This window comes from Myotis lucifugus, unplaced genomic scaffold (assembly GCF_000147115.1).
Source record: "Myotis lucifugus unplaced genomic scaffold, Myoluc2.0 scaffold_162, whole genome shotgun sequence".
Classification (NCBI taxonomy): domain Eukaryota; kingdom Metazoa; phylum Chordata; class Mammalia; order Chiroptera; family Vespertilionidae; genus Myotis; species Myotis lucifugus.
The window spans coordinates 955,825-969,957 of record NW_005871210.1 but is presented as its reverse complement, the minus strand read 5'-3'; the positions used below and the strand labels follow the sequence as shown (position 1 = coordinate 969,957).

The window sequence follows — 14,133 nt, the reverse complement described above, 5'->3', positions numbered from 1 at the left end:
TGTTCAGGCAGTAAACTCTTGGCACAATTTTAAAAGATTCTTCAAATCATACTAGGATAGTACCAAACCACATGCACTAGCTGTTCCAGGCAGCCTGCTTCCCCTGACCCTGTGAATGGTACTTCTTGGTCAATAGTTCTTTAGAGCCCAAACAAGCTGCATTAGAATCCCCTAGGACAGTGGTTGGCCAACCGCGGCTCGCGAGCCACATGCGGCTCTTTGGCCCCTTGAGTGTGGCTCTTCCACAAAATACCGACTTCTGCGCATGGGCCACGAAGTTTCAATCACACTGTACGTGCGCGCCTGCACGTGGTATTTCGTGGTATTTTGTGGAAGAGCCACACTCAAGGGGCCAAAGAGCCGCATGTGACTCGTGAGCCGCAGTTTGCCGACCACGGCCCTAGGAAGTTGTTTAAGAAACAGATGCCCCAGTCCCACCTCTGACCAACTGAATCAGAGTCCTGCAGAGGACTTTGAGAATAAGTATGTTGACAAGCTCCCAGGGGATCTCATGAGCAGTCAGGTTTGGGACCCTTGCTTACAGTAGCCTCTAAAATGGGACTATCCCATAGAGCACACAATGGTAGATGGCAGTTAGTATCAGTCCCATTATGTGACAGCTACCCTGCTAATACCTGACTCCCAGGGCTCTGGAATGAGAGTAGAGGAGTTCAACCCAGAAGCTCTACTGCACCCCCAATTTATAGTCCACTAGAGGTGGGGGGGGGGGGGAGGGAGAAGTCACTGTACTTAAGAGAAGTTACCAGATCTATAGTTTTCCAAATTGTCTCTACCAGAAGCCAGAGTCTGCTGTGGGGCTCAGGAATGTGTGTTTGCAACGAATTCTCTAGGTGCCTTTGATGCAGGGGGTCTGAGGACCACACTTTGAGGGGCCCTGGCCTCAATGCTGCTCTACCCTTATCTATAAGCAGTCAAAGAGTAAAAGAGTTGGATAAAGTGTCTTAGTATACATTTGAGGTTACTTACCAAACCAAAGAAGCAAAATCTGAGGTCATATGGGAAATGTTTCTGAGCAAATAGCCACACATAAACATTCAGATGATATATAACCTGCCATAAAAGATACTAGATTTCACCCCAACATTTCATCCCACTGGAGGACCATAGGCAGGCTGAGACAAGAGTGGGAGACCAAGGTTCCCACACAAAGCCGCACCCCAGGTTTCATATTAGCGGTCTTCAGAGGGCAACAGGAGCACAGGGTCAGCCCCTGGAGAACACCTGAATCAAACAATCTTTCTGACGATCGAGTCCTGCCTGATTCCAGCTTCCCCTTCCACTGTGAGAGCAAGCTCTTGGCAATTTTCTCTCTCTCTCTTCCTGTTCACCCAATCCTTACTCAAGATTAACATGTGTGCTTACAGCCCCAGAAACTGAGATGGTTTAGGCCGCTGGCAGCAGGGAGCAAGGACCATGCTAACTATGGAAAATGGGGCAGACAGAGAAGAGCGAATCCGTTCCATGCCAAGTTGGCCTTTGGCTCAATGGGAATCAGAAGCATGGCTGGCAGACTGTAACAAGGACTCAGGGTGTCAGAACAGCAGCACAGACTCTCACTTGCTGCCAGAGGTCATAGTGGCATATCCTTCTCCTCCATGTCCCAGGTAGCTTTCACCCTCATGGCACAAATGGGGTGTAGTACTCCCAGGAAAGGTCACTCTGCAGACTCAAAGCATACCTGTGAGTTCCCAACGACAACCAAACCCATGACAGTAAAACCACCCACCAACCAGCTTTTGGGGCTCTTACCTGATTGGAACACGTATCTGGCCAAGCCCTGCATGAGCTCTGCTGGCCATGTTGGGGGAGCAGACTCCCCTGTTTCTCTCTTCAGACGAAATGTCAACTCAAAGCCAAAACCACTAGGCCCATCTGTTCCTGTAAATCTGAAAGAAATAAAAAGCAAATGTTTTTAGTTCAACTACCTTAGGAAAAAAACAACAATACTGTTTTGAAAGTCTAATAAAAGTTCTCCCTTATTCTTGGTGGCCTCAGCATCCAAACCCCTTAGTCAGAGGAATCTCCCATGTGTGAGCCTTCAGGGCAGAAAGGACCTCAATAAGGAACCAGAACTCTAGCCTCACCCTCCAGCCAGCTACAGCACTTGTGTATGACCTTGGCCCAGCCAATCAAATTCCCCTCCTGGCACCCTAAATTATGAGTTCCACATTTTGTGGCTCTGGAACATTCCTTTCTGTGTGATTGAGGGCCTAATCTTCCTTATTCACGCTCCATATTCCTTCAGGTTGTTAATAAGCACCTACTAAGTCTGCTAAGGTACCAGTCCTGCTGTGTGCTTGTGAGGATGAGACTCTTTCTCTGCTCCCACCTCCACCTTGGCCCACAAGAGTGCAAGCCTTGGCCCAGGCTGGCTGGCCTCCAAACTCAGCATTTGCAGATAGGTCCCAGGACAGATTCCAAACACTGGGGGGGCCTGCATTTTTTCCTGAAAACCCCATGTGCATTCATTAATCAGCACATAGGATTCCTGAAGTCTGGCACCCCACGTGCACTCTTCAATCACTGGAACCTCGAGGAAGCAAGGTTTGCCTTCTCTTCCCATCCCAGGCGGCCCAGAATGATCAGAGTTACTGCCTCTGTAGCCACAGCCATCACTGTGATGATGAGGCAAGGAACGCCTGCCTCCCTGTCTGCTGGGAAATGCTCAGGAGCCCCAAGTCTCCAGGGAAGTCCCTGGAATGGACTTCTGCTCGAAAGGGCAATTCTATGGATTAGAGAGCAAGGCCTGGTTGGGGGGTGCGGGGCGGGGGGGGGGACCTCCCTAGGTGAGGGGAGCATCAGGGAGAGTTCCTGAGAGCTCAGGAGGTCTGCCAGCATGGGAAGTGTTAAATGTTAAAATGTGTTCATGATATAATTTTCAGTAATTAGATCTTGTACAAACATGAGCTACAATGATTATACACATGTAAGCTCCTCAGCATACAAATACAAACCATAAACTAAGATGACAGCCCACACCTCCTTGCCAGCCAAGCTACTGGAACAGGCTTCAAACAGAGGGGAGAATTCTGAAGGGATAGTGATAGTCAATGCCCAACCCTGGAATTTCACGTGGCATCTTTCCATCATCATCATTATCACCAACCCCAAGAGACCAGGCCCAGAGACTAGACAGAAGGATATTCAAAGTCTCAGGAGCTCTGACACCAGTCCTACCCTGCTGTGTGCCTGGGTGAACTCAGGCTTCCTGCACGTGCTGTGGTGGGGAGATTACCTCTCATAGCTAAGTTCTCTAAAGGACTGAAAAGGAATCCATCCTTAAAGTCACCATGGTCATACCCAATTCTATTCAAAGGAGGTGTCCATGGTTTGCATTTGCTCTGAGCATCTAACAATGTGGGAAACAAAATCCATTTTGAGGGTACACGCCTAGAATTTTGGAGACCATGCTAGAAGATGCTTGGCAGGATGCAGTGTAAACTATTTCTTTCCTTGCTGAACTGCCCTGTTTGGGGGCAATGCCATGCAGGAAGGCTGAGGAAACAGCTAAGCAAATTGAGGCTAGAAGAGCCGCTTCCCCAGGGCTGCAGGTATGATAGGAGTGTGAAGAGCTGGGGTAATGCAAGACTGACTGGGAGCTAAAACTCTACAAAAGGAGCTGGGTTACTAGGTCAAAAGGAAGATTTCAAGCAGCCACCAATTAGAGGCAGCTTTGTAAAATGTATTAGACGATTACTCCAGGGCTTTCATCCTGGGCCAAGAAAAATACATGATTTCTAACCACAAAAACTTGAGAAACAGACTAAAAGAAACACGTTCCTCGGGATGTGCAATAGGGGGAACCCTTGGACGCAGAGAGAGAAAAATAATGCATCCAAGCAGCACGACTTTCCTGAGGAGGGCTGCGCACACATGCGCACACATGCACATGCACACCATCTGCCTCCACACAGGGTGCTTTCTAGGCCAGTCCTATGGTGGGCAGGCCAGCTTTCATGGGACTGACTGGGAGGGGCAGGCCCAGCCAGATGGTCTCCACCTGTGTTTGATTACCACCCACCAGGCTGGCTGGACACAACCTCTAAACTCTGAAACATGAGTTTGGAATGGGCCTGCCTCAGGATAAACACACAACCTGGAGCCTGTCAGGTCTCTTTCGAAGCAGACTGCTCAGGCGATAGCCAAGGGACAGGGTCATTCAGTCTTTAAAGTCCCCTGCAGAGGCCTGGCTTGGTCTGGCTTCCTCAACATGAGAACTTCTCCAGCCAAAGCTGTTTTGTTTGACCAGAGGATGAAGCCCCTTTTCTAGGAGCAGCTGTCCCTCACATCCTCTGAGAAAGGAAAGATGAGAGGAAATTGGCATGTGTGGCAGAAGGTGGGATCTGGGTTAGAGCAAAAAAAAAATTTTTTTTAATATATTTTATTGATTTTAGAGAGGAAAGGAGAGGGAGAAAGAGATAGAAACATCAATGGTAAGAGAGAATCACCGATTGGCTGCCTCCTGCATGCCCCCTACTGGGGATCAAGCCTGCAACCCAGGCATGTGCCCTTGGCTAGAATCGAACCCGGGACCCTTTAATCCGCAGGCCGACGCTCTATCCATTGAGCCAAACCAGCTAGGGCTAGAGCAAAAAATTTTTGCTAAAAAACTAGTTGGTGGAAAAGGAAGCCATTGGAATTTCTTACAACAGGAATTTTTAAAAAAATACATTACAGTGCTCGCTTCGGCAGCACATATACTAAAATTGGAACGATATAGAGAAGATTAGCATGGCCCCTGCGCAAGGATGACACGCAAATTCGTGAAGCGTTCCATATTTAAAAAAAAAAAAATACATTACAGGTTCTCCCCAGTCTGGTAGGGAGTGGGTGAGGGGTTCTAACTGTCTTGTTGCAGAAGATGGCCCCTCAAAATTGTTTCCAGCTAAAGAACTTCTGATCCTGCTCACTGAGGTGCCCAGGGGACAGGCTGGCTTTGTCCTAGCAATTTGGTGAGCCTGGGCATAGCTGTGCCAGCCTTTAGAGTAACATCAAACCTGCTGACAGGAAGAACATGTGCCTTGAATTCTAGATATAGTTTCCCAATCCCTGGAACCTTCCCAAAGGTCTGTCTCAAAGCATCTGACTAAGAAGGTATCACTCGGCCTCCAGAGGCCAAAATGACCACTAACGTCAGGCAGAAGATGAATAGAAGAGATTTTCCTGACCTTGGATTCCTCCCAGAGCCCTCAAATTAGGCCTCGGATTCTTCCTGACTGCTACCATACTTTGAGTGACAGCCATTATTACAACAGAATTCAGTAAACAATTATTAAATAAACATTTGCAAAGATGATGTTTTTATTTTTAACAGTTCACAATTATTGACACTTCATTAGCTATTTTGAAATGGTGTTTGGTAACTACAAAAGTACTATATACTATGTGTAAAATATTGTAAAATTCTTTTGAAATATGTTTATATAGTAATATTCTGACATAGCTAAGATTTTTTAAGATTCCAGCTATAGTATATTAATTTTATATAATCTTAAAAAAAGAAAGAACATGCCCTGGCCGGTATGCTCAATTGGTTGGAGTGTCGTCCCCTGAAACGTAGCTATTTGATTCCTGGTCAAGGCACATACCCAGGTTGCAGGTTCAATCCTTGGTCAGGGCACATTTGGGAGGCAGCCGATTGATGTTTCTCTCTTCCTCTCTCTCTCTTCCTTTCTCTAAAATCAATTTTTAAAAAATAAAAAACAAGGTGGTAAGGGGGTTGAGGGTCTGGGGGAAAAGGTGAAGGGATTAAAAAGTACAAATTGGAAGTTAAAAAATAGTCACAGGGTTAGGTACAGCATAGGAAATATAGTCGATATTATTGTAATAACTATGTATAGTGTCAGGTGGGTACTAGACCTATCAGGGGGATCACTTCATAAGTTATATAAATGTCTTACCACTATGCTATACACCTGAAGCTAATATAATATTGAATGTCAACCATAATTGAAATATTTTAAAGGAAATTTAAAAACAAGAAAGAAAGAAGAAAGGAAGAAAGAAGAAGAAAGGAAGAAAGAGTAAGAAAAACCCCAACAGCTAAGACTGCACCCTCACACTGAGCTGGAAGTCTGATGAGGCTACAGTGCAGGGCAGTAACATTTGAGGTTCTTTGGTGTTTTGTTGTTGTTGTTGTTAATCCTCACCCAAGGATTTTTAGAGAGAGTGGAAGGAAGAGGGAGAGACAGAGAGAAACACCGATGTGAGAGAGACACATCAATTGGTTGCGCCTCCTGCATGCACCCCGACCAGGGCCGGGGAACTTGCAACCAAGGTACGTGCCCTTGACCAGAATGGAACCCGGGACCCTTCAGTCTGCAGGCCGACGCTCTATCCACTGAGCCAAACTGGCTAGGGCACCATTGAGTTTTAACTCTGAGTAGGAGATGCTCTTTCCACTACACGCCATCCAACCAGATTCAGGGAATGCATTTGCCTCACTCAAGTTGATGTTTCCTAAGATCCCTTGCTGGGAGCCAAGGAGCACATTCCCACAGCGTTCCACAAGTTTAAAAATAGTAGCTCCCAGGACTGATTCAGCTGAGAATCCAGCCAAGCAAACTCACCTGGCTCCCAACACTTAGGGTGGCTTAACTCTATCCCAGTGAGCAAAGAGCTTCCCAGACTGAGACACTAAATTGAACAAAAATACCAAGCCCACAGCAGCTTACCCTTTCTCTGCAGGGCGGTGAAAACTCACAGTTCACTCTCCCCTAGTGGAGACCTACTGTACCTTGTCCCTCTACTCCCAACCACCACCAAAGAACTGAAAGGTCAGTCAGTTCCCTGGGGGATTCCAAGCCAACCTGATGCTCTCTAGGAATTCTGGGCCAAGGAAGAGCCTGGTGCCTGGGCTTCTTGGCATCATTATGACAGCTGCCACACTCTTGGCTTTGGCATAAAGCAACATGTATACAAAGATCTTTTTAAAAATAAAAAAAAAGACAGGCTAGGCCAATGGCAGCAAGACCACAGTCTGACTTGGGAAATGAGGTGCCATCTGCATACAGGTGTACAGCTTGGGGGCTTCCTGCATACCCAAGAGCCAGGTGTTCTTCTCAGGGGCCTTTTGTCCACCCACTATCCTCCAGGACTCTGGGAAGCCAGCTGCCCTAGAAGATAAGATATCTGATTGAGGGTAATGGGAAGAAACAAATCTTTTCAGCATCTCAGTTCCCCAAGGACTGCACTTCTGCATGTTCTGTACATGAGCACATTATGTCACAGCTGAGCAAATGCTAAATGGTAATAATATTCCCATTGCCATCCAAAAAGATAATCAGGCTGAGACATGCAAACACAAACAAGATAAGACAGTATTAAAAAGCAATGAGTCTTCCTCTCAGTCACTATCAAAGTCAGATTCAAATACCTTAATGGCATTTGAGCCACTTTTGCTGCTGTTTCCTTTTTAGGGAAATAAAACCATCACTAAACTCTGTTCTCTTGCCTTTGTACCAATGCTGGTCCCACATTACTGCAAACATTTCCTAAAGCCCCACTTCTGGCCTCCAACACATCATCCCTTTGCTTCCCTCCCTGGTGAACAGATAACTTGTTAAATGTCACACTCTTTACAATGCCTTCAAATTCTCCCACCTCATCTTGCTCCACTACTCTCCTCTCTTACCAAGTCCCAAGCATACTAGCTTTCTTTCTGTTCCTTGGATTCCTTCCTACCTCAGGGACTTTGCACTAGCTATTTTCACTAACTACCATCTTCACATGGTTGAATGACCAGAGCATTGTACAACTTCAGGGAGCACCAACTGTGTGGAAAGCCACTGGATGGTTCTGAGCAGAGGAGTGACATGCATGAAATGCTGTGGTCACTGCCCCCAGCTACAGAACAAAGGCACCCACATCAGCAATGTTCCTGCAAAGCTCCAACCTCAAAGGCTCCCGCCTTAGCTACTGCCATCCTTCTGGGCTCTTTCTCTATGCAAAACCCCTGGCTACAGGAATGAGAAACTGCCACACTAGCTTTAAGAGGGCAGGAATCCAGTATGTCTGCAACCCAATATACTGGAAAAACTAGAGCAAGAAGGAAAAGGGGTTAGGGCAAGTGTCATCTGTCTGTTTCCATTATGTTTTTTCCTCTAACCACCAAGTGTTTCTGAAGCATTTGGGAATCAAATCCATCACAGGCAGAAAGCGCAGCCGCCAGCTTGACCCCCTGGGATCGGGAGCCAGGGCCAGGCCCCATTCTTTAGTACTTACCCCTCCCCACAGGCATGGCTCCCAAGTTCCTGACCTCATGTTGAAAAGCCTGAGATCAGAGTAAGGGAAACTAGTGGTCAGAGGCAGGGTTCCAAGCGCTCGCAGGGTCAGTGCTGGAAAAACAAAACATCTCCTTGATTGGCCTTCTTGTGGCAAAGCTGGTCCTATGACCCAAGACTCAAGAAGCCTGAATAACAAGGGAGGGAGTAGGAAGGTAAGGGATCTTTGAAGGCCATTAGCTTTTACTGACATGCAAATAAAGGGCCTGGAGCCCAGTGAACCACATCGCTCTGAGAAGCTTCGATAAACCCATATTCTCACTGATAAATGGGCAACTGGCCCCAAACAATCCTGACAACGGTTCTGGTTCTGGGCCACAGGTCTTCTGCTCGCAAAGAGCCCTCCACCAGGCCTCAAGGCATAGCTGCAGAAAAGGAGGCAAGGAGGTCCTGCATGGTGACCTATGGCTCCGAGACTGTATTAGGCCCACCTCCCCACAATGTTTTCCAGTTAAAGGACCCTTCAGCCAAAAAGATTGGAGGCTCCATGAAGTCCAGGATAGGAGTATGCTGTCCATTACTCTATACTCATGTCCAGAACTGTCTCAACAATGATTATCACTGTAATGAACGAGAGGCCGACCCTCCAAATGAAGGAGAGAGGCTGGTGATTAACACTGGATGGGAACCAGGTGTACCACCCAACATCAGGTAGACCCAGTGCCAGGACAGAACAGTGGGCCACCCTTTTTCCTAGATCCATTGACCAGATCCAGCTGCATACATACAGTATTAGTACATTATTTGATTCTCATATATGTCAGAAAGCCTCATGAGCCTAAGATGATAGCCATTTATTTCAGGCAACTGCCTGAAAAGTATCTCATCCATCTCTTGACATTTGTGCTTATACTGTGAACCTTCTGTAAACCTTGTGTACCAGGAGCCTGGGGCACTCTGTAATCCAGTCTCATATCTTCTGTATCCACACACCCAAGAAAGGGAGAAATGAGGAGGCTCATGGTGTTTACTTCCAGGTGACAATGACCACCAAATCCAAACACTGATCACCTTTTTAAGGGGAAATCAACAAATAGGAACAACATACAGCCTCAGGACTATCACCACCAGGCATGTTAATCTGTAGTTAAAGAGTCAAAGTACTGCCCAGTAGAAAAAAAAAAAATCAAGGTATTAACTGAGAGGTGGGCAGCCAGCACAGCTGGTACATACACTACCTAAACTGCTCTTCACTTCTATGAGAAGTTAAGCAGAAAAGAAAAAAAAAATGCAATATGGCAATGGGTAGGAGCCATTTTCCCAAACAAATGTGCTGTTTTCAGTATCTGGAAACCTCAGCAGCCGTGAGCCAACTGCATTTAGAAAACAGTGTTAGCCAGGTAGCAGGGAAGCCTTGGAAGATGTTAAGTCCCAAACTGAGGGGACTAACACAAGACAGAAGCCCTACACACACACCTGGGAAAGCATCACTCATGATTAACTGCTTACAGAAATCATCATGAGGACAGATATAGGATCGCAAACAAACGGTGATAGGATTAGGAATTATTTTTTTTCACCCTTCTCTAATTTCCAACATTTTGGGTAAAACAGGTCAACTGTCTTTATAATGAAAAAAGCAAAGTTTGCCCTGGCTAGGTAGCTCAGTTAGTTAGAGCGTCATCCTGATACGCCAAGGTTTTGGGTTTGATCTCCAGACAGAACACATATAAGAAGCAATCAATGAATGCATAAGTAAGTGGAACAACAAATTAATGTTTCTCTCTTTCTCTCTCCCCTTCCCCTTTCCCCTCTCTCTCTAAAATCAAGAAGAAAAAAGGCAAATTTATAACTAAAAGGTGCCAGCAATAATGGATAGAACAGGAAAAGTATAGGCCAGGAAAATTTTGGATGTTGGAAAATCCTTTTGATCTCATTCAACCAAGACAGAGAGCTTGAGGTCTGGCTGGGGCCTCAAGGAGCCTGGTGTACTCTCCTCTCATCTAAGGCAAGGTTAAGCTCACTAGGGTCTGCAGTTGACAAATCTTTCTATATTTTGTATTGGAGGACACAATGAATCGTGAACCTTGGGATTGAGGCTGTAGGCCTCAGTACCAGCTACAGACTTTACGGAAAATACCATCATTGGGGAAAAGAAGGTATAGAACTCATGAGCCAGCCCCAGTTAAAATCAACAAAGATGGAATTCTGATGTGGACCTAGCACCTACTCAGGGGAACTAACTCACTTAATGGTTTGAAAAGTAGCCAAAAGGAAAATATTCCAGAAAACATAATTAGCTCCACTGTCTGAACTCATGATGTGAGGAAAAGTATATGTGGTCAGGAGTGGAGTGGGTACAGGAGGAGGAGAGAAACAAAATCAAAGGTATGTCACCACAGAATAGATACAGACAGCAGACAAGTATATGAAAAGATGTTCAACATCTCATGTCATTAGGAAACTGTAAATTAATACAACAATAAGATACCACTCCACCACTATTAGAATGGCTAAAATCTAAAAAACTGACAGCACCAAATGCTGGTGGGGACACAGAATGAGAGGAACGCATTCATTGCTGGTAGAAATGAAAAGGTGCCGTAGTTACTTTGGAGGAGAGTTTGTCAGTTTTTACAAAGCTAAACACAGTCTTATCACATGGTCCAGCAATTTAACCCTAATGAGTTGAAAAGTTATGTACACAAAAACCTATACATGAGTGTTTGACAGCTTTATTCTATTCAAAATTGCCAAAAGTTGGAATCAATCAAGATATCCTTCAATATGTGAATGGATAAACTATGGCACAAACATACACTGAAATACTAATCAGTGATAAAAGGAAAAGCGCTATCAAGTTCCCAAAAGACAAGGAGAAACCTTAAGTGCATATTGCTTAGTGAAAGAAGTCAGTCTGAAAGGCTACTTTACTTATGATTCCAATTATATAATATTTTGGAAAAGGCAAAACTGAAGAGACAGTAAAACAGTCAGTGGTTGCCAGAGGTTTGGGAGGATGGAGAAAGGGATAAATAGGTAAAGCACAAGCCACTTTTAGGGCAGTGAAACTATTCTGTATGACACTGTAATGGTGGGTACAAAATATGTATTTGTTGAAACCCATAGAAGTGCATAACATAAAGAGAGAATCCTAATGTAGGAACATTAGTTAATACATTTTTAGGGCTCTCTAATGTAGGGACATTAGTTAATAACAATGTTATTAGTACTGGTTCATCAGTTGTAACAAATGAACCATGCTAATGCAAGATCCTATATAATAAAAGCCTAATATGCAAATTGTCCCCTCCTGCAGTCACTCAACTGGGAGTTCCACTGCTCACTATGATGTGCGCTGACCACCAGGGGGCAGCGCGGAACATGGTGGGCATCAACGATGACCTAGTGCTGGATGGCAGCCAGTGGCAGTGGAGGTGGAGGTGTTGCCGCCCAATGGGTCCCTACGAAAGCAGGACTGGACTGCAGCGGGATGGTGGAGCAGGTGAGCAGGTGGCACCAGACCAAGGCGGGTGCAAGTGGGAGCCCGGTCGCACCGCCTTTGGCCCGCAGATGGCGACAAGTGGTGGCAGCGGCAGAGGAAAGGGCTGCCACCTGGCTCCCAGATACTGAGGGAGCCTAGCGGGGGGAGGGGGGTTTCCCACAACCAATCGCCCCACAGGCAGGATGGTGGAACAGGTGAGGGGACAGCGCCAGGCCAAGGTGGGATGCCAGGTGGGGTGCCAGGTGGGGCTGCAGAGCGCGAGCTGGGGCTGCGAGCCTGGGGGTGCAAGCTGAGGCCTGATCCCCATAGGCCACCCCAAGGGACCCCACCCATGCATGAATTCATGCACTGGGCCTCTAGTATTAAATAATAAGGGAAACTATAAGCAGAGAAGAGAAAGGGTATGTGGGAACTCTTTATACTATCTATTCAATTTTCTGTAAACCTAAAACTACTCTAAAAATAAAGTCTACTAATTTAAAAAACCATTACAGAAACAAAAATGTTTTTAAAAAATGATATGAAAATCTATCTATAATAATAAAAGTGTAATATGCTAATCAGACTGGACATCCTTCCAGACAACGTTCAGAACGAAGGAAAGGGAAAGGAAAGGAAGGGAAGGGGAGGGGAGGGGAGGGAAGGGAAGGGAAGGGAAGGGAAGGGAAGGGAAGGGAAGGGAAGGGTAGGGTGAGGACTACTGGAGCAGGAGTCCCTGAGTTTATAGCTCAGCTCCAGCACTCACTAGCTAAGTATATAAGTTCCTCAACATCTTTGTGCCTCAGTTTCCTTGGAAAATAATATTAATAATCCCTACCCCATAAAGATAGTGAAGATAAAATGAGTTCATATAAAATACTAAGAATAGTGCTTGCACACAGTAAAAACTGTGTTTGCTATTATTACATTTTTTAAGTCTCTTGAAGCACCGAAGATCACAGGGTAAGAGAAGCAGCTTCAAAGCCACAGAAGTCAGATAAAGCCAAAAGCTGTTTCCAGCCCCAATCCACACTATCTTCTTTCCCAGCCACTGCCATTTCTTACCAAACAGATGTTGGGGTTTCCAGGGACAGGAGTTAGGTATATGACTTCTCATTGTCCCCCAACCCCAACATATCATCTTCTCCAACATTCTGCTCGTATCGGGAACTTGACAGAGCTTTGCTGGTGGGGTGTGCAGCACAGACCAACACTGAGTGTAGGAGAGCCTGGCAGGCAGGTCAGTGTGCTGTGAAGGATGTGTGCAGGGGAGAAAAGACCATTTCCACAGGCGTCAGGTCAGAGGATAGGATCACTCCACACAGATCTTAGGACCAGACATCAGAAATGAGATACTGAAACAAAAACGTAGCTGAGTGGGATACCCCAGAGGCAGGACAGAGGAATAAATTTAGGAGTCAAAGGTCAAAGTCCAGAGTCAGGACCTCTGAGTCAGAATGCTGGGCAAGTGAGATGCTGACAAACACAGACCTAGAGCATGGCAGGTGTGAGGGTCAAAATTCAATGTGGAAAAAGCTACATTGTGAAAGATGGGAGTCTAGAAAGACAGGCTGAACAGGGAGGAATCCCAGGACTGAGAGGTCTGATCAAGTCAAAGCCATAAAGGCTTCCAGTCTGCCTCTCTCTGCAGGAAGAGAAGGAAATTACCCCAGTGCTGAGCAGCCCAGGGCACCACTCCCCAATAGTCAGGCCTCTCGGGCTTCTTTTTAAAAATTATAATTGCCCTGACTGGTTTGGCTCAGTGGATAGAGCGTTGGCCTATGGACTGAAGGGTCCCAGGTTCGATTCCGGTCAAGGGCATGTACTTGGTTGCGGGCATATCCCCAGTGGGGGGTGTGCAGGAGGCAGCTGGTCGATGTTTCTCTCTCATCAATGTTTCTAACTCTCTATCCCTCTCCCTTCCTCTCTGTAAAAAATCAATAAAATATATTTAAAAAAATAAAATAAAATAAAAATAAAAATTATAATTGACATATAGTATTATGTCATATTTGACATATTTCAGGAGCACAACACAGTCTTTCAACATGTATATGCCTTACCAAGTACTCACCACAATAAGTCTAGTAATCATCTCCTCTCGGACTTTTTTTTTTTTAATATATTTTTATTGATTTCAGAGAGGAAGGAAGAGGAAGAGATAGAAATATTAATGATGAGAGAGAATCGTTGATTGGCTGCCTCCTGCACACCCCCTACTAGGGACAGAGACCGCACCCTGGGCATGTGATCCTTCACCGGAATCAAACCCGGTACCCATGAATCCTGTGAGGTGAGGGTCTATCGACTGAGCCGAACCTGACACTGTATCCCCTCGGACTTTTCTAAGAGGACTTGAAAGAGGCTTATCAGCGAACCACCCCCCAGTTGTCCCCCTAATTGTTG

At 45.8% G+C, this 14,133-nt stretch overlaps 1 protein-coding gene and 1 non-coding gene across 2 annotated transcripts in view; one reads left to right on the top strand and one right to left on the bottom strand.

The window, feature by feature from the left end:
- The window catches only part of SUFU (SUFU negative regulator of hedgehog signaling), a gene marked incomplete at its 5' end in the record, with an annotated part of 88,046 nt that overhangs the window by 65,287 nt on the left and 8,626 nt on the right, over positions 1–14,133 (bottom strand). The window contains one exon of the mRNA XM_006095938.3: positions 1,771–1,907. Within this exon, the coding sequence (XP_006096000.1) occupies positions 1,771–1,907 (137 nt within the window). The remainder of the gene's footprint in view (positions 1–1,770; positions 1,908–14,133) is intronic.
- Positions 4,698–4,804, top strand: LOC111827428. The gene has a single exon (XR_002831001.1). It is a non-coding gene; the product is annotated as a U6 spliceosomal RNA (small nuclear RNA).